The sequence below is a fragment of the Pteronotus mesoamericanus genome, unplaced genomic scaffold (assembly GCF_021234165.1).
Source record: "Pteronotus mesoamericanus isolate MK-2021 breed Mesoamerican mustached bat unplaced genomic scaffold, CSHL_Meso_final scaffold_167, whole genome shotgun sequence".
Taxonomy (NCBI): Eukaryota; Metazoa; Chordata; class Mammalia; order Chiroptera; family Mormoopidae; genus Pteronotus; species Pteronotus mesoamericanus.
Genome location: NW_026555308.1, coordinates 23,693,691 through 23,719,448, shown reverse-complemented (window position 1 = coordinate 23,719,448; position 25,758 = coordinate 23,693,691). Strand labels below are relative to the sequence as shown.

The window sequence follows — 25,758 nt, the reverse complement described above, 5'->3', positions numbered from 1 at the left end:
AAGAAAAATCTCTAACCTGATCAATAGAGAAAGGAAAAACAAAAAGCCACTGACAACTCAAGTATCTGCTCCTCTGTTCCAGACTAAATATATTCTTCCACAATAACAAATGTTGAAATCTAGTTCAGAGAGAGAAAAACGTTTAAGCAGTTAATAAATACACAAAATACCACCACCTTTCATCTGGCCAGCTACTAAATGACTGGGGGCTCTGACCCAGGAATAACAATTGAGGTTTTAATTTCTCTTTTCTTACCTTAAATACAAAAGAGAGAAAAAAAATTGATTAAATATTCACCTATGAAAGTAAAAGAAAGCTCCATAATTCAGATGTTATTCATCCAAAATAAAAAAGAGAGGTAAATAAGGAAGGAAAAAGAACTTAGAGACAATAAATAAAGGGAACCAAGGGAAGATGAATGAGGTGTTCCAAGAAATTAAAAAAAAAATTTTTCATTTAAACACTAAAAATCATCACATTGGTTTTAAGATAAAATCAGCTAGCTCAGTAGTTCTCAAAATGTGATCCAAAGACTCCTGGCAATCCCTTCCCCTTTCTGACTACTTACCTGTGTTAGGTTAGATTTTCTCTGATACTTCAACCAAAACAAGATACAACCATGCCTTGTAGATACTGCAGGCTTGGTTCTAAACCACCATAATAAAATGAGTAGCACAATAAAACAAGCTATAATCTTTTTGCTGGTGGTAGGTCTTGCCTTTAATTTGTTAAAAAAAAAAAAAAAAGGCAACACCTGTGACACACAGTAAAGGGAAGTGCAATAAAACAAGGTATTGCTTGTTTCATAACAGATTGAATTCAGAAACAGATGAAAATGCACCTGTCTTCTATTAAGCCAAACATGGAAGATATTGCAAAAATTTAAAATAACACTGTTCTTCATACTAACTTCCTTTTCATATAGGAAAGTACATTTTTCATAAAAGTTAACATGTAATTGACTTATTTTAATATTAATAAATGTTTAAATTTTTCTCCATTTAATTTCTGCCTTCAGTCAGAAATTAAAGACTCAGTATAATTTCTAATATATTCATACCAAAAATGTATAAATAGATATAAACCAATCTCTGGAGTCCTTTAGAATTTTTAAGAGTATGAAAGAATATAACATGTTTGAGGACTGGTCTAGCTTAAATAACTTAGTTCAGTCTTGTCAATATTTTTCAAAAAGTATTAGTTCTCCTCCCTCCTCCCCCCATTTAGAATGTGTTCACAAATTTCTCCCTCCTAACTATCCAATTCTTCCCTCTATATTGTTCCTGGAATCCTCGGTCTAAGAGAATAGAAGTAAACTCTTCAGAATTGTCCTCTAACACAGACTCTGTGAACTTCAAAAACCTGTATTTAAAGACTATATTTAAAATCTCCTTTAAGCTGAAGTTGAATCTCCTTTTGGCTTTAATGTCTAATGGCGTGCAGACCTCTGTTTATTTTCATGCTGATTAGCAATAGTTGTGCCCTTCCTCTCCCCCCTCCCCCGCCCCACTGTGTTCAGTGAGCATGATTTAAAACATGTAACAAGACAGAAGGAAAAAGAAGATTCCAGTTACCCTACTGCCTATACTAGACTGACAGGACATTACTGTCATAACTACTGCACTTGAACTAAACCTTTTACAGAAACTTATAAGTAAATTAATGGTGAACTAAAGCTTCTTGGTTTAGAGAGTGCAAGGAAGCACACAGATATAGCCATTTATCACAAAAATACAGACTCGGGACTCTGATGCCATTCTTGCTATCTACTCTTGCTATTGCCAAACATGCTTCCACATGGGCCCATTGCCGCCCTCTAACTAGCCTTTTTCTTTTGTTTGCCCTTAACAGAGCACATCACTATCAACTTCCAGACCCTTGCACCATCTTCCCTCTCAGGATTCCAAGGTAAAACGACTTAATTCCACCTGTAAAATTTGGGGTTTTAAGAATTTTTGGTGATCCTCATTTTTCCTCCATCTTCCCTCCCCAAATCTTTCTTAAGGACAATTAAGACCGGAGGTATTAGAGTCAAAAGTCCTTGACACCCCTCAAAAAGTAAAAGTGTCCTTTTAGCATCTCTTCCCCATCAAGAACTCGACCATGACAGAATTTCCCCTCAGTTGCCCCCTCCCGCTGAGGCAGCAGGATCCTCATTCTGGCTCGGACCGTCATTGCTCGTCAGTATGAACGTATGGGGTTACTTGGTTGGTTGGTTGGTTGGTGATGAAACTGAGGTTAGAGGTTCTAAAGAGCAGGGGTAAGGGTTGATTGTCGCCCTGAAGGGAAAACCCAAAGGAAAGGTTCCGGGAATGGCCGCGCCTAACACCGTCATCTGAAACCGGAGAAGAGCTAGCTACCTTCTGGAGCGAGGAGGACCTAAAGGCGAAGAGGAGAGATAGCTATTGCTGCAATTCTGCAAGCCCCTTCAACCTCGACCGAATTTTCCCGCCACCAAGAAAAGGCGCGAGGCCACACGCAAGCTCCACAGTTCCCTCCAGCGGCAAACTCTCAGTGATGCAGCACATGCGCAGCTGGAAGATGCGTTTGCGCTTGCGCAGCTGAGCGATTGCCGCCATCTTTCAATCGAATGCCCAGTAAAACTACAAATCCCATAATCCTGGTTGGGCTTGCTTTTTTTTTTTTTTTAGGCGACAGCCGCAGCGCCTGATCATTAAAGAACCGCGTCGTTCTCACTAACTTTTCTCTCTGTCCCAAACTGTCTTTTCCTTCTTTTCGTTCCGATTCCTATACTTCCTTCTAGCCTCCTTCGCACTTTTATTTTAATATTTTATTTGAGACTTTCCCGAATCTCATTCTCGCCTCTACCACCCTCTTCTCAGCCACAAGCCCCGCACCCCAAGCTATGTTGGCAGGGAGAACGGGCCACCTAGCACCGAATAGAAAGGACGTCGAATTGCTTCCTCCTCATTGGCCGAGGCAGGGGCCCAAGCAGGCCTAAACCTCTTCCCCACCCACTCTCTTTTTCTGTAAGGCAGCGCGAAGCCGCAGCGTGCGTTCGGGAAGGCCTGCGTGCGAAATGGTGGTTGATGTAGGGTCGCAGTCCGCGGGCTAGGGGCTCGAGCGGAGGCGCCGGGTGGTGTGCGGAGGCGTTGGTGTCGGGGCTTTGAGTGTGGAGGCAGAGGTAAGGGCGTGGTGTCCCCAGGTGATCGCACTTAGGGGAAGGCCGGAGAGAAATACTCAGCCACTTCGGAGGAAGAGGAAGTTGGACCACATTGGCTGTTTTGGTGCTGATGTTTTATTTTTTTTTAAGTTCAGTAGAGACTATTTTCCGGGGGGAGGGTGGTTAGTTAAAATGACCTATCGTATTTTACTGAGAATAGTTAGTTGGAAGACGGTCAGTACACAATGTTACTTCCCTTACTCTACTTTTAATATTCATCCCTTCGCCCCTCCGAAAACTTAAGTAGGTGGGCAAAGGCGAAAGACCACGTAATGAATAATTCATGAGGACTACTTCGTTCCTTAGCCAGGCCCCTCCGAGTCCGCTGACGCACATTACGTGTACCAAACCTGGGGAAGCGACGTAATAGTTCCCGCCCCTAGGACGGAGGGCGGGGCGTCATCTCCAGCACGTGCTGCTCCTACCCGCGCAAGCCCAAAAGGGTGTGCGCAGGCGCTTCCCGCTAGGGGGAGGAAGGAGGCGGGGTAGAGAGGTTGTTGGGTTTAGAGCCGGGCGGAGACCGCTGAGACTCATTCCTCAGGAACAAGGGTCGGGTGTCAAGGAGACCTTTTCACACCAGCTCCCCGTCCCCCGCCTACGGTGGGTGGGTTCGCGCGGCAGAGACAAAGGATTTCAGTAGGGACGAACATAGCTGCGAAGGGAAGTAGGGTGTCAGTTTGGGGTTGTGGGCTTTTGGGGAGGATTGAGGGGGGCTATATTTAAACTCCCGGAGCCGTTAAGTTGGTTCGTACTCGGATGCGCGCGCGACCAGGGTGGTGGCAGAGTGCGCATGCGTAATTGTGGGGCGAGAGGAACGCGCTCCAGTAGTGCGCGCTCGCGGCAAAGCGGTAGTGGCAGAGGAGAAAGGGGTCGGCGCACGCGCGTTTGTTTCCTCGAGTTGTTCGGGTGTCGCGGGCATCTTGTTTTGGTCTCGCGGGCGAGTGGGGCGCGCTTCGGGGGCGGTGCTTGGGCGCGAGACTAGGCGAGAAGAGCAGAGCTGCGCGCGCACTCGGAAAGGGGGAAGGGAGCAGGGTCTAAGAAGGGGGATTAATCCCCTTAGTCCCCACTTGTAGCCCTCGACTGGGACGGAGTAAGGGGAGGAAATGATAGAGATGGCGGCGGAGAAGGAACCGTTTTTGGTCCCTGCCCCGCCGCCGCCGCTAAAAGAGGAGTCAGGCGGAGGGGGCAGCCCCTCGGTGCAACTGCACCGAGAGGCCGCCTCCGGGGAGCTCCGCGGCGGGACGCACCGCGGACCGGGCCCGCGCGCGCACTCAGCTGGGGTCCAGGCTTCTGGGTCCGGCAAGGAGAGCCCCGGGGCTACATCCACCCCTCGGGGCGGCCAGTCGCAGCAGCAACGAGGGGGCAGCCCACAGGCGCAGGGGGAGGCCCGCCCGTCGGATCACCACGGGCGAGCCGCTCCCCCGGACGTGGGGGAGGAGCGACGGGGAGGGGGCGGGACAGAACTGGGCCCCCCTGCCCCGCCTCGACCCCGTAATGGCTATCAGCCCCACCGGCCCCCTGGGGGAGGTGGGGGCAAAAGGAGAAATAGCTGCAACGTAGGGGGAGGCGGAGGCTTCAAACATCCGGCCTTTAAGAGGCGCAGGCGGGTTAATTCGGACTGTGACTCTGTATTACCTTCCAACTTCCTCCTGGGGGGTAATATCTTTGATCCACTGAACCTGAATAGTCTTCTGGATGAGGAAGTGAGCCGCGCACTCAATGCAGAGACCCCTAAGTCATCCCCACTTCCGGCCAAGGGGCGAGATCCAGTGGAGATTCTCATCCCCAAAGATATAACTGACCCGCTCAGTCTCAATACTTGCACTGATGAGGCCCAAGTAGTTCTTGCTTCACCACTCAAGACTGGTCGGAAGCGGCATAGACACCGGGGACAGCACCACCAGCAGCAGCAGGCAACTGGAGGGAATGATAGCCACTCTGTGCTGCCCACAGCCCCCCTCACTCCCTCACTCCATGGGGAGGGTACCACACAGCAGCAGCGGCATAGGAGCCAGAACCGGGATGCCCCTCAGCCCTATGAACTCAACACAGCCATCAACTGCAGGGATGAGGTCGTGTCTCCCCTTCCATCTGCCCTACAGGGTCCCTCAGGCTCCCATTCAGCTCCTCCAGCTGCCTCAGTTACCTCTGCACTCCCGTCTTCCTCCTCACGACATCGAAAACGTCGCAGGACTTCCAGCAAGTCAGAGGCAGGGGCTAGGGGTGGAGGCCAGGGTACGAAGGAAAAGGGCCGAGGAAGTGGGGGAGGTCGCCACCATCTGCACCCACTACCTGCAGCAGGTTTCAAAAAGCAACAGCGCAAGTTCCAGTATGGGAATTACTCCAAGTACTATGGGTACCGGAATCCTTCCTGTGAGGATGGTCGCCTTCGGGTATTGAAGCCTGAGTGGTTTCGGGATCGGGACGTCCTAGATCTGGGGTGCAATGTGGGCCATCTGACCCTGAGCATTGCCTGTAAGTGGGGCCCATCCCGCATGGTAGGCCTGGATATTGATCCCCGACTCATCCACTCGGCCCGCCAAAATATCCGACACTACTTGTCAGAGGAGCTGCGTCTGCCACCCCAGACTTCGGAGGGGGACCCAGGGGCAGAGAGTGAGGAAGGGACCACAACCACCCGAAAGAGGAGCTGCTTCCCAGCCTCACTAACAGCCAGCCGGGGTCCCATTGCTGCACCCCAAGTGCCCTTGGATGGAGCAGACACATCAGTCTTCCCCAACAATGTTGTCTTCGTCACGGTAAGAGGGTCTTGGGATAGGGGCCAAGTATGAGGTTGAGATTAAAAGAGAATGAGGCAGGGAAAGGTTATGAGCCAGAGACATTTCTGTGCATGGTCTTCACTTGGAGAACCAGAGCCTCAGGAGAAGGGTCTGAATCTGCAACTGATTCCCCTGGTTGTCTCTTCCCTCCTATAATGTGGAAAAGGGGGCTTCTTTCTCATAACTGCTAAACCCAAAATGGGATCTCACTTTGCCCTGCTCCCTGCCTGGGCTGTAATCTAGACCAGTCCACCTTTCTTTGGGGGCTACTGCTGATACTTTCTAGGGGATTTGGTCCAGATGGAAACTTGTCCTCTAGCTGACTGAAGGTTTGTGAGGGATTGGTATCAGGCATGGAATGTCTTGGGGTAGGGAGAGAATTAGGGTCTTGGCTAATATTTACAGTTTCTGTCCTTTGAGAGGGACTTTGCCTAAGATACAGAGTTGGTTGAAGAGTGTCAGTGGTCAGGAACCCAAGTTATTTGGCCTTGGATCATCCCCACATTGACCCTACATAGTGGGATGGAGAAGAGTCAGAGTCCTTTGCAGGAGAGGAGGATAACATCTGCAGTCTCCTCTGACTGCACATAGCTCCTCATAAAACACTCCAGTTTGGCCTCCTGCATTAGTGTTGTAAAAATGGACTTTCCAGAGGGTGGTAATGAGCTTATCTGGAAAAGGTTTCTGAAGCGATGGGCTCTTCACTTCTCAGGAAGAAATAAGCCCAAAACCTTCCCAGCCCTGACTCCTGAGAAGGAACCAGCAATTAGGTCCCTTTGCATAAGGTTGAATCAACTCAGCTCAATGGACAGGGTCTTGGAGGAACTCCAGCATTCTTTGCCTGCAGTTTCACCCCAACTTTGGAGAGCTCATGAATACTTTGCTCAGTTTTAAACTACCCAAGCTCCTTTTTGTTTGGTTTACCAATAGCAAGCAAGAAAATGAGACTAAGGGTATCACAGATGATTGTATCTAAAGATTAAAGTGAGGCTACAGGATGAATTTGGGGTGGGGGGCGTTGCTTTTAATGCATCTCTTGACCTTCATCCACAATTCTTGCCGTCAGGGTAACTATGTGCTGGATCGAGATGAGCTGGTGGAGGCCCAGAAACCTGAGTATGATGTGGTGCTTTGCCTCAGCCTCACCAAGTGGGTGCATCTGAACTGGGGAGATGAGGGACTGAAGCGCATGTTTCGCCGGATCTACCGGCACCTACGCCCTGGAGGTATCCTGGTCCTGGAACCCCAACCCTGGTCATCCTACAGCAAAAGAAAGACTCTCACAGTGAGTTGGGGTTTCAGTGGAAATTGGGGGTATCCTTTCTTTAGTTAAAGCAAGAAAGTTCTCAAGGAATCAGAATTTTTGTGAACAAGGTGCAAAGACACACACCCCACCTCTCCCCATGGTGGGCATCATTCTCCATCAAGGGAGAAGGCAGCAAGCTGAAATCGTCCCCTGCTCTTCTCCCTAGGAAACAACTTACAAGAACTACTATCGAATCCAGTTGAAGCCAGAGCAGTTCAATTCCTACCTGACATCCCCAGAGGTGGGCTTCTCCAGCTATGAGCTTGTGGCCACACCCCACAACACCTTCAAAGGTAAGGCTGATTTACTTTGTTTGGGGAGGGTGGGAGACTGGTCCTGGCAGGGAGGGTACAGACCCTGTGGAGTCCTGAGGTCCTGCCAAACCCTCCTGATTGCACTCTCCTCTCAGGCTTCCAGCGTCCTGTGTATCTGTTCCACAAGGCCCGTTCCCCCAGCCACTAAGTGGCCCCCTGAAGAGTGTCAAGAAGCTGCCTGCTGCTCCTAAGGACCTGGGAGAAAAAAAGTATCCCACAGTCTCTCCTTTCTGGCTCCAAAGTTTCTTTTCTTGGATCTGCACAGAAAGCTTATTCTATGTTGCTGCCCCAAGCCTCCTCCCTATACCTCTGGTACCTAGGCAGCAAGCCCAGCTGTGCTGGAGTTACCCACATCTTCCTTTCCCCCAGCCCACGGGGCTGGATGGCATGGACTGTTTGCTGACCTCTGTTCTCCTAGGGCACAGGAGGTGGGAGTTACCAAGTTCTCTAGCCTCTTCCTCCTGTTCTTCCAAGGAGAGATTCTCATTCTCCTCAGCCCTTATCCCTAGCTACGTTTCAGTGGACTACGGATAGATGGATTGAGGCCTAAGGGGGAAGCTTGGTGGGGAGGCACGCAGGTACTGTGAATATCCCTCTGCTGTCCCCCATTGGGAGAGAGGGTTGGGTTTGGAATGTAAGAACAGCACAATAAACTTGTTTAGGGCAGTGGCCCCCAGACCTGTCTGGCACTTTTTAGCTGCTGGGAAGGGGTGGTGCCTCCCAGTACCCACTTGTGCTTCCTCTCTGCCCAAACTAGTTTCAAGGTTTTTCAATGGTTGGGAAGATTGTGGATTGCCAGGTCTACACACAACTGTATAGAACTCTAGTCAAGAAAAAGGGGTATAATGCAAATTTTGATGTGAAATTTGAAGTTTCCCACACACACCTCAATGAAAACCCATTGACAACTTTTTTGTGGAAGTTTTGGCAGAAGGCTAACTTTGGAAGGTAACAGTGGAGCTAGAAAATGGCACTTTGGATCAGACCATCTCCCTGCTCTTGGACCTGCCTACTCGCACCCTCCTTTTTTAGTGTTGTGGAACCAGACTAATAGGCCACTTAACATGTAGCTCTTAAGCAGTTTGTTGAGTGTCCCTGGAGCTTTGGACATTCAATAACGTGTACTCTGGTCATGTGTAAAGATGGGCAAAGTTCTTGAAGGTAAAAGGGGTAATTTAGGTGCTAGCAGCTGTCTTACAAGGTAGCTACTTACAAGGTTTCCCCAAGTCAGGAAACGTGGGCTGAGACCCATATGTTAAAGTGATCAGAAATAAGTGGCACAAAGAAACAGGCATAGTGTTACCAGAAACAAAGGTGGTAGGTGTGACTAAAGTCAGGAAGATAACAGGGAGGGTATCTGAATGACCAGTGTTTTATACGTGTCATTACTGAGCTTAACCAAAAAAAAAAGGGGTGGGGGGAGGCAAAAAAACTTCCAGGCAGCTTCCAACCTGCAGCTTGACCCCACCTTAAGCTGTCCAAGAAAAGTTCCATTTGTTAGCAAAACTACTTTATTCTGAAACTTATGAACTAGCAATTCTGTGAGTCTCCAGGTCTACACTTCCCATCGCCTCAGTGTCTGATACATGAGGAAGGTATCCTCTGAAGGGCGCGGTCGGAGTTGAAGTCGGAGAGAGGGCAGACTGTCCAGGGTCAGATGTGGAGATTCATAAAATAATGTTTCTGGGTCGCACAGCATAGTCATGTCTGGCCCTGGCCCAGGTGGCTCCTGTTGGGATTGGAGTCCAAAGCAAGGTTACACTCGGGGAGAGGAGAACCCGCGGCAGAAAATGGGAGGAAACACGGAAGGGGATTCAAGACCAAATCCCTCACCTTTGGGGGTGGGGCTCGAGCATGGATTGGCAGGAGCGCCAATTTCTCCCTCAGCGCAGCATTCAGAACCTGTTCCTCGGGCACCTGCAGGCTCACCAGGTCCCGGAAAAGCCGCTTCGAGCGCGGCACGTTCAGCCCTGAGACCGCAGGGGGAGCGGAGGTGAGCCGCACCTCTCACCCCCACTCCCGCGCCTGGCCGGCCGTCTGTCCCCCTCACCCTCGGCTACGCTCTCCTCCATGACACAGCGAGTCTGGAAGGACTTTCTCAGCTGTTCCTCCACGGCCTTTCCGGCATCGAACTGGCCCGCGGCTGCGGCCCGCGCAGCCTGCAGCTCAAGGCTCAAAGCCAGGCTGCTATGCTGCGCGGGCGCACCCAGGTCCTGCGACGCCACGGGCTTCTCGCTCTGTGCAGCGGTGACCGGCAGCGGCTCCGACTGGACTGGGGAGGGTGGCGCTAAGCGGAAGCGGACCTGCCAGCAGAGAGGAAGGCAGTGAAGAAAAGGGTGCAGGGTCGTTGGCGGGATGCCGGCCAGGCCCTAACGCCAGCTCACCTGCCGCCCCTTGCAGGCCCCTCCCCGCTGGTTTGCCTGCCACTTCCCCCGCCTCGGGCTGCAGTTCGGCTGCTCCGGACTCTCGGACCGCGGGCTCAGGCTGAGGTCCAAGCCGGGCTCGGGCAGTGGGGCTCCGGGCTCTGGGGCGCGGGGTTTTGGAGGTGGTCCCGGGGCTGCGACAACCTCTTCCCCTTTCACCGATTTCATCCCTGACTCCCCACAGCTCATCATCTTGGACTGGCCGCAAGAAAGCGGTCGCTAGGGGCCCAGGGTCACAGGGCATGCGCTCACCACCCCCTTTCCCCAGCTCCTCCCAGACACGCTACCGGAAACCGTTAGCCCCTGCCCAAAAGGGCAGGAGAGGAGCCCCATCCCGCCTTAGTGGCGCTCCTAAGCGTCATTTCCGTTGCTCCTCCCCGTTTCCCAGCAGGCTTCTTCCCGCAACTTCGGCTCCACCCCTAGGCCGGGATATTAGGGCTAAATCCTTTGGAAGCCCTACGGATCCTCATCAGCACCATTTCTCCTTTGAAATCTACAACATGGTGTCCTTTCCCGTCAAAATCTTCACCTGGCTTTTGCTGGAGTCCTGAGTGTGTCAGTCCTCCCTGTTGGGATTCCAAATGGGACAGCTTTAACTTATTTGTCCAGCTTCACTGCATTGGATCTCCCTGCTCCGTGCTTTCACAGCATCTCCAGGTTTTCCGTGGCCTCCGAGCTCGGACCCGAACTCCCCAGTTTGGGTGAGCGCAGGGCTCGCTGACCCCAGCTTCCTGAACCCTCCTGCTCACCCATGGGATTCTGGGCGATCATGGTTGCTGAGCGTTAACTGCCTCATTCAGCCTTGAGGCTTTTTGATATTTTCTTTTTCGTGGGTGTCCTAAACTACTCGTCTCTATAAAAATAGATATTTGTGTGTTGCGTACAGTTTTTTAAAAAGAAGGGCTTCGTGGATTTATTCAACCCCGGGACTCCAAGCCAGAAGACTGGGGTTCTCACTAATTCCCTATGTTCCTTGGGCAGGTCCTCTCAATTCTGTGAGCCTGTTTGTATTTGGGTTCAGGACTCGAGGCTCTACCAAAAATGGGTTAATTATACAGCAGGCATGTTTTTGTACCACTTTTTAATTTGAGAGTTTTCACATCCTTTGTCTTCCCTAGAAACGCTGTGGAAGATCAGATAGAATGGATAGCGTTGCCCTCATTTTACTAAAAAGTTTTCAAGGATCTCAGTGGTGAAACGAGGCAAAGTCAGTAACAAGAAAGTAAGCTCATTCTCTCCACTCTTCATTTGTAAAACGGAGTGGGGAGGTACAAATGTAAATAAGTACTTTTTTTTTTAAATGGAAGTGTAACATTTAAAATTTTCAGTGGTTATGTAACTTGGAAAAAATAGAATGAAGGGAAAAGAGGCAAGACTTTGAATATACTCTGTTTTGTGCATTTGACTGGAGAAACCTGTTTTACATGATTGTGTGATAAAACTTAATTTTAAAAAATCGGTCCCTAAACATTGAAAGTGAAATGAAACAAGTGAACCTAAATGTATATCTAGTTGGTTACCTAAATGCAGAGAAGGGAACTCTTCTGAATGACTTGAAAACACACCAATTTAACTACATGCAAAGATCTACCCTAAGGACAAAATCAGCTGCCATTTAAAAAACTGCCATAGAGTCTTAAAATTGTATTCAGTAGACATATTGTTGGGAATAGATGAAATGTGTAGGCTAAAACATAATTACGGTGAGATCATTTCGTTAATTGTATAGTTGTCTGATCACTATGCTATACACCTGAAACTAGTATAGAATATCATTTAGTGTCAAAAAAAAAAACAACAACACTGTGATCTCACTGATATAAGGAAGGTATTTTACTTTAAAATCATGAAGACATATAGTAGAATGGTTGGTTACCAAGAGCTGGGGAGGAGGAGGGAGAAATGGGAAGTTAATGGGTATAAAGCACCGATTCTAACTTTTTTCACCTCGTGACAAACTTAAACTAATTACTAAAATTCTGCGGCACACCCAACTATATTTTTGCCAATCTGACAAAAATAGGCATTTTTTATTTATTCACACTGGACAGCTATCATTGTCTTGGCTGTTGTCATTTTATTTGACGGTCTAAGGGAAAAAACGTCCGGTCCTCTGACTAAATATTCAGGTATTACATGTTTTAAATATTCTTGTGGCACACTGGTTGAAAATCCCTGGTATAGAGTTTCAGTTTTACAAGATAAAAAGAGTTATGGAGATGGATGGTGGTGACAGTTGCACATTATAAATATATTTAATAACAACTGTACACTTAAAGATGGTTAAGATGATAAATTTTATGTTATGCATACTTTGCCACAATAAAAAACTGGGGGAAAAATAATTATGTTGATTTTATCAACAGGAAAAAAGATGTAGATCTAAAATCAATGATTTATACAAACTCCCCATAGTCTTGATTTAATTAGGAAGTATCTATATGAGCTTATGGCATATTTTACCTTAAATTAAAAAGTATATCTGCCCTGGCCAGATGGCTCGGTTGGAGGGTCATTCCATTACACCAAAAGGTTGCAGATTCGATTTCTGATGAGGACATGTACCTATGTTCCAGATCCAATCCCAAGTCAGGGTGCATACTGGAGGCAACTGATTGATGTTTCTCTCTCACATCGATGTTTCTCTCTCACTCTCCCTTTGTCTCTAAAAATCAGTAAACATATCCTCAAATGAGGATTTTTTAAAAAATGCACATTCTAGTTCTGTCCACTGAAAAGCCCTTAGAAACAACGATGGACTCAATAAATACTCAGGGTCCCTAGATTGTGGTAGCTAATTCCATACAGGCATTTCAAAACCTATACAGAAATGTTTATAGCATCTTTATTCATAATAACCAAAAAGTGGAAATAACTCCAATGTCCTTCAACAGGTAGAGTTAAACTATGATGCTTCTATATCATAGAATATTACTTAGTAATCAAAAGGAACAAACAACAAGATGGATGAATTGCCAGGTTATTAAACCTGGGGGAGGGGGCAGTCAGTCACCAAAGATTACATGCTGTGTGGTTTCATTTACATAACATTTTAGAAGTGACAGAAGCTTAGAAATGGAGGACAGATTTAGTGGTTGCCAAATATTAGGGACTAAGTTGAAGAGGTGGCAGGAGGGATGTGAGTGTAGTCATAAAAAAGGCAACACTAGGGATCCTTTGGTGTTGAAATTGTTCATTTCCTTTACTGTCATGAATGCAAGACCCTATACAGGTTATAACATTTTGTACAGAACTTATGAGTACAAAACTGGGAAACCCAAGATCAAGGCATCAGCAGTCTTCAATGTCTGGGGAGAACCTACTTCCTGGTTCATGGAGGACTATGTCCTCACATGGTAGAAGGGGGCAAGAGAGCTCTCATGTTGGTCTCTCTCTTCACTGAGGAAGGCAGTGGCATTTATTTCTTCCTGCCTCCCCCATAGGGGGTCTCTTTTTATAATGGCACTATTTACCCAACCATTTTCCAAAGGGCCCCTACCTCTAAATGCCAACACATTGGGGATTAGGTTTCAACCTATGAATTTTGGGAGGACACAAACATTCAGTCTATTACAAGCATTACCACTGGGGAAAATGGGAAAGTGTGTAAGTGATCTTTTTGTATAATTTTTGTAAGTCCTTGTGAATTCTACAATGATCTCAAAATTTTTAATTAAAAAAATTAATTGAGGTTGAGGTTGGGAAGAAGGGCAATGCATAAGTGTGAGTGTATAGAGTAAACCAGATTAGCCAAATGAGGATTATTATTGAAGTTGGGTAATAGGTACATGGGATTTATTATAACATTTTCATTATTTTTGCATATATGAGGTCTATCCAGAAAGTATCCAGCCGTGTACTATGAAAAATAGAGACATTATTGAAGAAGATACAAGAAACATTGTACATAAGACAATGACGCCTCAGTCCCCTTCAAAGTAGGCACCTTGGGACTTCACACAGTTTCTCCTAACTGCCATCACCTGCCCCATTGTATTTTCCTGAATCCCACTGATGGTCTGAAATCTCTTTCCTTTCAAAGGTAATTTTAGTTTTGGGAAAAGCCAGAGGTCACAGGGTGCCAAATCTGGACTGTAGGGGCACTGAGTCGCCCGGTGATTTGATGTGTCACCAAAAAACTCTGCACAAGATATGATGCATGAGTGGGCACATTGTCGTGATGAAGCTGCCATCACCAGTTGCCCATATCTGTGGCCTTCTGAATCATCTGAATAGTTTCCAAGGAGAAATGTTCAAGCTTAACACAAAATTGATGAAGATTCATTGCTCTACTTGCTCAGTCATTTTGAATGCGACAGCCACACAGTACACATGCTCACTCAACAGCATCTACCACCCCCACTGACTAGTACAGTGAAGTTGTCATTGTTCATGCATGTGCATTCCAGTCCACTCTCCTTGGCTGCCGGATTACACTGATGTCATGCAAATTGTTCTCATTATATTAACAACAGTTGGACTTTTCCAGACAAGACAGACCTCATATATGTGGACCTTTCTATGATAAAAAGCTTTTTAATTTATAGGTTGGTTGGTTGGTTTGTTTGTTTTAAAGAAGCTGAGGTAGCTTTTTCACACAGGAAACCTTGGAGCTGAAACTTGAAACTGCCCCCCTAGGCCTTGACTGTGCTGATGGCTACAAAGGCTATACAGGAACCCTAGCCACGAATTCCATAAGCCTAATTCCCCAGTCTTAAAATCTAGCCACTACCTCCTTTTAGGCCCAGAAATAGAGATAAAAACAAACCATTCTGTTTGACAGCTTATGTCATAGTTCTTCAGGAAGTGAAAAGTTAACCCAATGACTTTAAAGAAACAATACTAATGTTAGGGAATGAGGGGTCTCAGTCCTGCCCCCACTCTTTTCAGGATTTTTTTTGGCTGGACCAGGCTGAGAGCCTAGAATTGCTTTTCCTCTTAAAGAAAATAAAAATTCCTCCTTTAAGAAGTTACTGATAAGTGAAGAAGACTTCTCTATTCTTAACTTTAGCCTTCTTGAGGCAGCATGTTCTAGTCATACTCTTTTCTGCAAAGATGGATTCCAATTACATGCCCCACTAAACCATGCCCTGACTAAGGACACTAAAAGGTGGGAAGGAGGAACCCAGAAGAAGGCAGTGAGAAGAGAAATTGTAAATATAATTCAGGAACTGAACTCCCTCTATTCTAAGCAAAGGAGGGGGAAAACAGAAAAGTTACCAGTACCTGAGATTGCTGTGAGGTACTCTCTGCCCACCTTCATCAGCCAGCACTTCCCTTCACTCTCCAGGCTGGAGAGGTCCCACCTCTGCATCATCTGCATCCAGGGAAGAAGGGGGTGAGGAGAGAAAGGGAATGCTGAAGGAAGAGGGAAAGAGGCACAGTGAAGACCCTCAGGAAGAGGTCACACTTTAGGCTCTTAGGTTCTGTCTTTATGGGTTAGACCTCACCAGGTAGTGTGTTCCCTGTAGTCTTCTGGGAGGGGCATTCCAGACCTGAATCCTGGTTTGGAGAAGGCAAGTGTGTGTCCTGGAAGGGGTCATTCAGGGTTATCCCCAAGCTTCTGCTGAGCCAGGCGCTCTGGGTGGGCTAGGTGGGACAGGAGGCAGGGCAGGGTCAGGGGTCCTTCCAGGAACCATGCCATTGAGTTGCAGTGGGATGCCTCCAATGCAGTGGCCCACAGTGTGGCTGGGACTGCTGCAGAGGGCAGCTGGGAAGACCTGTCAGGGCTGAGGGGACAGGAGAAGAGCAAAGGCTCCATCCAGGAAGGCACCCTCCAATAGGGTCAAGACAAGTCAAATAAATGAGGCAACAACCCTCTACCACCACCAATTTATCAACAGGAAAAAAGATGTAGATCTAAAATCAATGATTTATACGAACTCCCCAGTCTTGATTTAATTAGGAAGTATCTATATGAGCTCATGGCATATTTTACCTTAAATTAAAAAGCATATCTGCCCTGGCCAGATGGCTCGGTTGGAGGGTCATTCCATTACACCAAAAGGTTGCAGATTCGATTTCTGATCAGGGCATGTACCTAAGTTGCCCTGCAGAGATCCCTCACTTCCTGTCTCCCACTCCAAAAGTGGCTGCTGCCTATGGATCAACCCAGAGACACTTCCACATTCTGTCCCTGTCACGCAGGGATTACGGGAGGAGGGGAGTGGCTGACCTTGCACTTCAATGGCTTTGACCCACCCTCCAGCCACACACAGCATACTTTCCCTCATCCTACATAATCCTGGGAGTTCATATGGTAACCCAAGAAGCAGAAGTTTGAGCCTTAGCCCACCACTCCTTTCTCTCAATGCAGAAGGAACAAACTGAGAGTCAGAGAGGAATGCACAGGTCTGCTCCAGGCCAATATACCAATACTGCCCCTCCAGCAGCAGGAAAGAACAGGAGGGCCAAGATGAGAGTCTTAGTGTGAGTCTCCAGGGGTATGGGATGAGACCAGATTCTGGGATGAAGGAGAGTTGAGGGTAGGGAACAGGGTCAGAATTTGTCCACAGTCTAGGTGGATAAGAGGAGAATAAAGAAGGGGAAACTGGATGAAGCTAAGAAAAGAAAGAAACAGATTTTCAGGGTTGGGTATAGAAAATTCAATGGAGCCAGGCTTGGCAAAAGGAGGAATATTGGACTGAGGACCTGAGCTTGCTGACAAGAGGGTGTTCTTGATGACAACCCAGGGAATAGAAGGTTGATGACAGTTGGTTTGAGCCTAAAAGAGGCTGGGAAGAAGCTGGTCAGAAACCACTGGAACTGTAAGAAAGGGGATCGAGGCCATGAACAGAGTGGGTAAGGTTCGAGCCATTAAAGATAAGGCCATAAGCCAGGAAGACTGGGCCATAGATGAGGGGAATTTAACTACACAGAGGAACATGTGGCAAGCTGCTGACCTTACCCTGGGATATAGGTCCTGACAGATCTCTGCCTGGCAGAGAGTCAATGCCTAAGATCTCAAAAAATGGGAAGGAGGAAGTCCGTTACTTTATGAGAGTGGACACACAGGAGGATGTCCTGTTGTTGGCGGGATCTCTGCGGTGAAGGGTGACTCCATGGAAACTTCTAGTCCGACAGTGAGGCCTGTCCACAGCCTGGGGGCGGCAAGTGGAAGAGAAGGATTTGGGTGCCTTGGACTCGACTCTTTGCAGTAACACCAGGGCCATCCACCAAATGCCAACAGCCAGCAGGAAAATACAGTGTGGGAGGAGGGGAAGGAGAGGAGAAAGAAGGCTGCAGCTGCTGGGATATATGGGAAACAGAGAGAAAAAGGTTCCAGGTGGCGGTGAGAGGTTCTCTAGGCAAAGAGGAGAGCTGGGGTCATGGTGGCAGAGACAAAATATTTGGGGCTGGGACATTATTAAGGGACACCGAGAGGCTGGGGCTATGGTTCACAGTAGTAACCAGCTTGAGCAGCTGGGAAGAAACCTGATGAGGGACCAGGGTCAGGGTTAAAAAGGAGACCTGAGAGGGAACCAAAGCTCTGAGGTCCTACCTTGGTCCTGAGCCTGCAAGAGGGTTCCAAGATGGCAAAGAAGGGAACTTGGCCCAGAGCCTACTGGTGTCCACTGCTGCTGAGACTCTGGGTAGCTCGGGTGTGACCACAGGACTCTTCCCCCCTAAAACTACTGGAGTAGTGGTCTCCAACCTCTACAAACCCCCACCCACCCTTTTCCAAGGCATGAGCCAGCCCCCCAAACCCTTTATCTCAGCCTATGTCTTGCCCAAACTCTCCTCATCTTCCTCAGGCTGCCCCAAGAGGTGCCCAGACACAGGCTGAACCCTGTCTTAGAACCTGGGTATTCAATGCAAAGTGAACCTTAAAACTTATGAGAAAACTGACCCAGGGCCACCAGCTGATAGGTACAGAGCCAGGGCCAGAGCCCAGGCGTCTGCCTCTGTGTGGTGCTCCACCCTTCCTCTCCCCACAGCACCTCTGCCATTTCTGCGCCGGCAAGGGGACACTGTGTTCCCAGAGCCTAGCACAAGGTCTGCCACAGAAAGAGAGAATAAAAGGTTTTGTCAAATGAGAGAAAAGTACTCTTTTCAGATTATAAACACTATCCTTAGTTCCGATAGTTTGGGATTTGATTAATTGGTAATTTTTAAAAATTAACCAAAAGTTCTTTTATATTTCTTTTAAGAGGTGGGGCCTATGTTCCCTCCCATTGAATCTGAGCAGGTTTGTGACTCAGGTGCACCTTCACTGAAGCAACTCTGCTTCCTACAGGCCAAACACCACACCCACAAGCTGGGAGCTGGAGTGAAGAGCGGGCACACGGAGAAGGCCAGCCTAGGGGTAGCCCTGCTTAGGGTCCCCCAAGGAGCCGGGTCATCTCCTTTTGTCGTGTAAGTTAAGCAACTCTCCTAGTAACCATCACATTTCATCCTGTGGCCTGGCTGCCAGGGAGCTCAGCACGGTACAATTTGAACCAGATTACAGTAACTAATCTTGGCCTACATCTCTAACATGTTTCTCTCTTTCTAGACTTAAAAAACAAACAAACAAAAAACGGATGTAATGCCTACATCACAGAATTGCTGGAAGGATTTAACAACTTTCAGGACATACTATATGCTAGGCCTTGTTCTAGCTGCTTGAAACAAAACCCCATATGGCCTTAGTCCCATTCTGCAGATGAGGAAATATATCTACATACAAAGAGGCCAAGTGATTTACCCAAAGTCACAGAGCAAGTAGATATAGGAAATAGGACCACACTCTAGTGCTTTTTTCATAGATTTAAAAGATAATACGTAAAATCAATCTACATTTAAGAAAGAAAGAAAAAAAAAAGATAACACATGTGTGAAAACATCTAAAGCAACAGTATTTCCTTCTTTCCACCTTTGGGCTGCCCCAGCCCATATGAATATCCCTCAATGGGAGCACTTCTCACCCAACACTGTGACCACCAGCATACCCCCTCCATTGGGAACTGGCAACGTAGAGGGCTGTGATGAATCACCACTAAAACCACCTCAGGCAGGCCCTGTCAGATGTGGCTTGGTTGGTTGGAGCATCTTCCCCTAGACTGCAGTGTTGCAGGTTTGATTCCCAGTCGGGGCACATACCCAGGTTGTGGGTTTGATGTGCATGTCCTCTCTCTCTCCCCCACCCGCCCCTTCCTTTTTCTCTAAAAGCAATGAAAAAATACCCTTGGGTGAGGATTTTAAACAAAAAACCAGGCAGGACATAGCACACAGTAAATATTTGTTGAGTGAATTAAAACCACCACTCTATTCCATTACTTGTTTTGGATTCCTTCATTCATCCCACAGACACCTACTGAGCACCTGCTCTGAAGATCCAAACACTGCAGTAAGTCCTTCATGTACATAACTTTGTTAAATCCCACCAGTTACAGTATGTTGCTATAGATCCTGTTAGCCACATGTTTTTTCAATGAGGTCTAAAACTGTGGTTCTCAAACTCCAGCATGTGTCAGACTCTCCTGAAGGGCTTATTAAACACAGAACGCTGGGCTCCACCTCAGATTCAGTAGGTATTACCTGAGGAATTGCATTTCTAATAAGCTCCCAGGTGATGTAGATGATGCTGACCCATATTTTGAGAACTACAGCTGGTAACTGGCGATGCTTCAGTCAACCCCCAGGTCTGTCTGACTGCCCAGGCTCTTACCCGCAATGCCTAGCGCTTCCTAACATGGGAGCCAGGCAGGTGGCATGAAAGAGGACTTTGCACAAATATTATTTTGGACGTACAACTTGGGGAGAAATGCAGTGACCCCTTCCAGTCCTCCCTGGCCACCCCCCATATCCACTCCCCTGTCTGGAAGCTCCTGAGAGTTTGGCCTAGTGCTGGTCCTAAAATCTCTCCCATTTCTCATCTCCTTTCCTGGCTGATGCTCAACTTCTAGACTATGTTATCACTATTGTGTATATATTTGGGGGAAGACTGGTGTAGTAGGCTGAATAATGGCCTCCCAAAGATATCAGGTCTGTATGAGTGGGAGACAGCAGGAGACTTGATACAGAAGATGAAGCAAAGTGACAAAGGCAGAGATTGGAATAGTGTGGCATGGTCAAAGAGTGCCAGTAGCCATGAGACCGGACAAGGCAAGGAGTAGTTTCTCCTCTAGAGCGTCTGGGGAAAGCACAGCTCTGCCAACACCTTGACTTTGGACCAGTGAAACTGACATTGGACTTCTGCCCTCCAGAACTATAACAGAATAAATATTGTTTTAACCCACCAAGTTGATGGCAATTTGTCACAGCAGCTCCAAAAAACTAATACAGCTCAGGGAAAGGTCTGGGTTGCACCTCAGGCTCAGACAACCACGTGCCCAAGGATCTTGCCCACAGCTTCCCCTTGGCAGCATCCCCATCCCTGGGGGGCTGGGACTGGGGGCCCTGAGGTGGGAAAGATTTGGCCATAAGGACCGTCTAGTTATGAGAGGGTTTCTCCAGGCTCTGGAGATTTTCCAAGGGTAATAGGTGAAGGCAGAAGGAAAAAGTGGGAGGTGGGAGACAGGTAGAGTGCTGGAGGTACAAGGGAAGGACGCCTGCTCTCAGGATTTCGGAGGAATAAATGGGGGTGGGAGTCCCTCTGTGGGGGAAGGGAAGGAGAGCCATGTCAGCACAGGAAGGTGGAGGGTGAGGAGTGGTTAGGAGGAGGCCCTGCTGTGTGGGAAGTTGATAGGGAGGGTTTATGTCCAGCCATGCCCACCCAGTGGCCTCCAACATCTTTAGGTCCAAGGGGTGGCTACGCAGCTACTTGTTCATCAATCATGTTTAGCAAGTGTTGGGTTGCCATGGCAACTACCAGGCCTTAGACACAGAGTTTTAGAAGACAAAAACCTAGGGATTAGGGTCCTGGCCTGTCCCTACAAGTTACTTCTCTTTCCCACCAGTGCCAGTCCTTCAACTCAGTACAATTCCCATCGGCATCCAAGGCCTAGGAAAGGCTGGTTACTCTTGCAACAAGGGCTGAGCAAAGGGTTCAGGCTAGGTTGGTTCTGAGATGGAGGAATCAAGAGGGCTGCAGGTGGGGCCTGGAAGCCCAGCAGGAAGTGAACTTGGTGGAGAAAGACGCCTTTCCACCAGTGCTGTGACCACAGAAATGTTTGTGTTCACAAAGAACACGTCTACAGTCCAGGTCCCAAGTCTGCTTCCAGGGAACAAAGAGGAAGACAAAGGACTCACCTCCCACATAGCACTGGGCCCGGGGCCAGATTCTCTCTAGCAGCAGCATCTCTCTCTTTGGGCCTCAGTCTCCACAGCTGTTTAAAAAAAAAAGGGAGGGAGCGGGGAGTAGAGGCAGAGAAGTTATACTAGATCTCTGAGCAGCTTCTGTTCCAGACATCCCCTTTGCTAACAGCACATACACACATACTTAAGTCTTTTGCCACCACCCAAGGGCTGGTCCCCTCCCCTTGACACCTCCTGTGGCCAGCCCCTTCTTCCCCCTTGCCAGAACTCCCAGTTCTCCTCAGCACTCCACAGCCCCTCTCCCAATTGGCCAAGGTGGTCTCCTCACTTAACCCCCACCAGCCTTACACCCAACTAGCCGTAGTAGCAGCTCAGGATGACTGGGTAGAGAAAGCATGCTCACAACTGTCACGTCCAGCAGGCATTGCAGGAAGCAACAGGTCTTCTGATGTAATTAAGAGTGGCAGGTCCGGGGTCAAAGATGCAGAAGATCATCTGCTCCTTGGCAGCAGAGGAAATTATAGAAGCATAAGTGGGTGGAATGAGAGCTGGAGAGGTGGAGCAGGTCAGATTCTCCTGCCAGGAGTGAGTTCTGTGCTTTGGGAGTCAACCAGTCAGTGAGGAACTGAAGTAAGATAAGGCACAGGCGCAAATAAAGGAATGGGGAAGCTGCGGGAGCCCCGCCATTTCAGGAGAGCCCCACCGTCACCCAGAGGTAAGCCAAGACAGAGAGCTAAGACCAGGTTCTCCAGTGAGATCAACCTCTCCTCTCCCTTTCCACCCTCAGGCCAGAAGGCCCAGCCAAGGGTGTTCCCCCTTCCCCATTGCAGCGTAGGTGTCCCTCCCCTCCTCCACTCCCAGGAGACTGGCCCTCCCTCTCCACCTCCTCTCCAGACCCCAGGCCAGCTTCCACCATCCTGTTCCTGGCCTCATCTCTGCCTCACTTGGCGCTGAAACCATCCATGCGATGATCCTGGTGCTCTTGAGACAAGGTCCATCCTCTCCAGATCCCCTCTCCCCATCTCCAAAATCTGCAGCCTGCCCCATGTGGTTCCACCATACTGAGACTGCCTCCCCTCAGCCCTGCAGTATCAGCTTGAAGGATCAATATGCCTGGCTCATAAGGTTCATCCACCTGGCCAGTGCACCCCAGGAATCCCATGGGCAAGTCTCATCTTGCTCGCAAAACACTCTCATCTGGAGAAGGGGTAGGTACAGCTTAGCAGACAAGGTGACCCTTCACACACACACACACACACACACACACACACACACACACACACCCATAAACATGCTTGCTAATAAGTATAGGGCACACTGAGAAGCAGTGTCACAAGGTGTCACAAGGCACTATCACTCCACCAGAGATTAGATTCCCTGGGCCAGGCTCTAAGAAGACCTTGTTGGTTCTACAGGAAGCCAATCAGGATGCCAGACATACCTACCAGGAAGAGGAGGAGGAAATGTGGGGAGAGACCTGCAAGGACAGCGAGACAGCCCGAATGGCTACTTTGTGAAAATTAGAAAAATGTGCCCCTTACTCAAAGCCTTTACTTCCATCTGATGGGAAATTGCCCTAAGGGGGTTCTATACATCTATGTCGACTATGGAGTCATGCAGTGCACGACCTGCGTAATTGTAAGGCATGGCTGTCAAAAATGGAGGAGAAGGCTCTGAGAGAGAAGAGAGATCCCTGGGTCCAATCAGGGGAATGAGAAAAGCAGTGGTCAGTGACAAGGACTCTGAGCCTGGCAGACCTGTGTCCACTCTCACTCACTGTGGAAGCTTGGGGGAGTTAGGGAGTCCCTCTAAGCCACAATTTACTGTCTTGGAAAATGGGGGTGATGGCCTTAGGGCCTTAGGGCCTTAGGGCTTTGGACTAAATTAAGAGATGGAGGCAAAGCTCACTGGTCATGAAGTGAGTGACCCAGGGACAGTGGAGAGGGGAACAAGAAGAGCCGCTGATAACAGAGGAAGGGGAAGAGGCAGAGAGAGAGGCCAGCTGTTCCTAGCCAGCGACCACAGTTTCACTAGCTTGTTGAGAAGGTGTTTTAACTAAAATCAACTGTCCCATGGAACCAGTGTCACCAAGGCCCATGTCGGCCCTGTTGACTAACCCTGAGCGATTAAGGGTAATGGGCTGGGGCTCCCCCATCAGCTAATGTCTTCGGGGCTTCAGAGGGGGGCAGATTGCAGTGGCAGGCTCACACTGGGACACCCCCCCGATAGGCAGCAAAATTCCACTGCTGCCCCGTAAGGCCACTGGGGCCTCCCAATCCAGGCCCAGGGAGGAGTGGTGATAAGCCAACAGTGCACCGTGCACTGCAGAGCCACTTGGAGCTTGAGACCATGAGACGACAGGTTATCCAGGTCCCCTAACCCGGAGGCTGCCCTGATGGGCCTTCCCACGTTTCTACCTGCCCCCCACTGGTTCCACCCTGCTCATCTCCACCCACCTGCACCCACCAGACAAAGGGGGAGGTCAGATTAGACGCTGGGCGAAGGGGGAGAGACTCCACCTCCCAGGGGCCCCCGAGGAAAGAGGAAAGAAATGAAACTAGACAAGTACAGTGGAGGCAACCAAAAGTGAAATCTACAGCAATGAGGCCAGGCAGGGGCAGGGACAACAGCTTGGAGCTGATGTAAGAAGTTTGGATTCCATCCTGAATGCTACAGGACACCCTGAAAAGATCTTAAGAGATGACATGCTCTAAGTTACACTAAAAAGATCTCTCTAATCCCATTTTAAAAATTCAGAAATACACTTGCATGGCAAAAAAAAAGAAGACAAATACTCTATGATCTCACTTATATGTGTAATAAAAAAGAAAAGAACTGATAAATGCAGAGTGCCTACTGGTGGTTGCCAGAAGCAGGGACACAGGGTGTGCAAAATGGGTGAAGGTGGTCAAAAGGCACAAACTTCCATTTATAAGATAAATAAATCCTGGAATGTAAGGTACAACATGAACTATAGGCAATAACATTGTATATTTGAAAAAAAAAACCATAAAATAACAGTTAAGACAATTTTTTAAAAGAAGAATAAAGTGGGAGGAATAATTCTGCACAATGTTAGATTATAATAGCAATCAAGACAGTGTGGTATTGTCAAAGGACAGACATGCAGATTAGTGGAACACAATAGGGAACCCAGAATTAGACCCACAGATCCACACAAATACACCCAGCTGATTTTTAATATAAGTGTAAAAAGAATTCAATAAAAAATGGTTTTTCTCAGCAAATGTTATTGGAGCAACTGGACATCCATAAACAAAAATAAATAAACCTTGCCCTAAACCTCATACAAAAAATTAACTCTAAATGGATGACAGACTTAAATGTAAAACTGTAAAGTGTAGAAAAAATGGTAGAAAATCTTCACGACCTTCAGGCTAGGGGAAGAGTTCTTAGACTTGACAACAAAGGCACAATACACAAAAGGAAAACTTGGTAAATTGGGCCTCACCAAAAAAAAAAATGTTTTACTCTATGAAAGGCCCTGCTGAGAGGATGAATAACAGCTACAGACTATGAGAATGTATTTGCGAATGACATAGCTAAAAAGTACTTATATATCTAGAACACATTTTTCAAAAAACTCTCAAAGTTCAAAAACTAAAAGCAGTAAAAATAAATAATCCAATTAGAAAATGGGCAAAGCACATGAACAGACATCTCACTAAAGAGAATGTATGGCACTGACTGGTGTGGCTCAGTGGGTTGAGTGTTGTCCTGCAAACTGAAAGGTTGCTGGTTTGATCCCTGGTCAGGGCACATGCCAGGGCACATGCCTGGGTTGCAGGCATGTGAGAGGCAATCGATTGATGTTTCTCTTGGACATTGATGTTTCTCTCCCTCTCTTTCTTCTTCCCTTCCCTTCTTTGTAAAAATAAATTTAAAAAAGCGATTTTTTAAAAATATTTTATTTATTTATTTTTAGAGAGAGGGAAGGGAGGGAGAAAGAAGGGGAGAGAAACATCAATCAGTTGCCTCTTGTTTGCACTCCAGCTGGGGACCAAACCCGCAACCCAGTCATGTGCCCTGACTGGGAACCAAACCAGCGACCCTTCATTTCACAGGACATACTCAACCAGCTGAGCCACACCAGTCTTGGAAAACAGGGGGGGCGGCGGGGGGGCAGAATAGATGTTTTTTTTTAAGAGTGTATACAGACGGCAATTATTCAAACAAATATGAAAAACTGTTCAATTGCATTAGCCATTAGGGAAATGCAAATTAAAACCAGAATGAGATATTACTACACACCTATTAGAATGGCTAAAATTAAAAAAAAAAAGTGATAATAGTGAATGCTGGTGAGGACGTGGAGTAACTGGAAAACTCACACATTGCTGGTGGGAATATAAAATAGTACAGCTGCTTTGAATAGTGTCAGTGGGTTGCATCAATGTCAGTTTCCTGGTGGCGATGTTGTGCTGTAGTTACGAAAGATGTTACCATTGGGGGAAGCTGGAGGAAGGATATACAGGAGTTCTGTATTATTTCTGATGGCTGTGTGTGAATCCACGTTATCTCAAAATAAAAAGTTAATTAGAAAAGAAATAA

The 25,758-nt window shown here is 47.8% G+C and overlaps 2 protein-coding genes across 2 annotated transcripts; one reads left to right on the top strand and one right to left on the bottom strand.

The window, feature by feature from the left end:
• The first annotated feature begins 3,157 nt into the window (after window positions 1-3,157).
• On the top strand, window positions 3,158-8,276 carry MEPCE (methylphosphate capping enzyme). Its single transcript, XM_054589803.1, has 4 exons — window positions 3,158-5,944; window positions 7,032-7,250; window positions 7,438-7,564; window positions 7,681-8,276. Exons 1-4 carry the CDS (start codon window positions 4,289-4,291, stop codon window positions 7,731-7,733), a joined length of 2,055 nt encoding a protein of 684 aa, XP_054445778.1. The 5' UTR covers window positions 3,158-4,288; the 3' UTR covers window positions 7,734-8,276.
• Window positions 8,277-9,108: 832 nt separating this feature from the next.
• PPP1R35 (protein phosphatase 1 regulatory subunit 35) lies at window positions 9,109-10,297 on the bottom strand. Its single transcript, XM_054589306.1, has 4 exons — window positions 9,970-10,297; window positions 9,636-9,888; window positions 9,419-9,555; window positions 9,109-9,314 (listed from the first exon to the last, which is right to left on the bottom strand). The coding sequence occupies exons 1-4, from the start codon at window positions 10,198-10,200 to the stop codon at window positions 9,141-9,143; spliced, it is 795 nt and encodes a 264-aa protein (XP_054445281.1). The 5' UTR covers window positions 10,201-10,297; the 3' UTR covers window positions 9,109-9,140.
• Between the last annotated feature and the right edge of the window lie 15,461 nt (window positions 10,298-25,758).

Coding starts and splice junctions, on each gene's coding strand:
- MEPCE (XM_054589803.1), top strand. CDS start 4,289: ATGATAGAGATGGCGGCGGAGAAGGAACCGTTTTTGGTCCCTGCCCCG. Junction 5,945..7,031: donor ACAATGTTGTCTTCGTCACG/GTAAGAGGGTCT, acceptor TCTTGCCGTCAG/GGTAACTATGTGCTGGATCG. Junction 7,565..7,680: donor ACCCCACAACACCTTCAAAG/GTAAGGCTGATT, acceptor CTCTCCTCTCAG/GCTTCCAGCGTCCTGTGTAT.
- PPP1R35 (XM_054589306.1), bottom strand. CDS start 10,200: ATGATGAGCTGTGGGGAGTCAGGGATGAAATCGGTGAAAGGGGAAGAG. Junction 9,889..9,969: donor GGGCCTGCAAGGGGCGGCAG/GTGAGCTGGCGT, acceptor CTCTGCTGGCAG/GTCCGCTTCCGCTTAGCGCC. Junction 9,315..9,418: donor CTCGAGCCCCACCCCCAAAG/GTGAGGGATTTG, acceptor CAATCCCAACAG/GAGCCACCTGGGCCAGGGCC.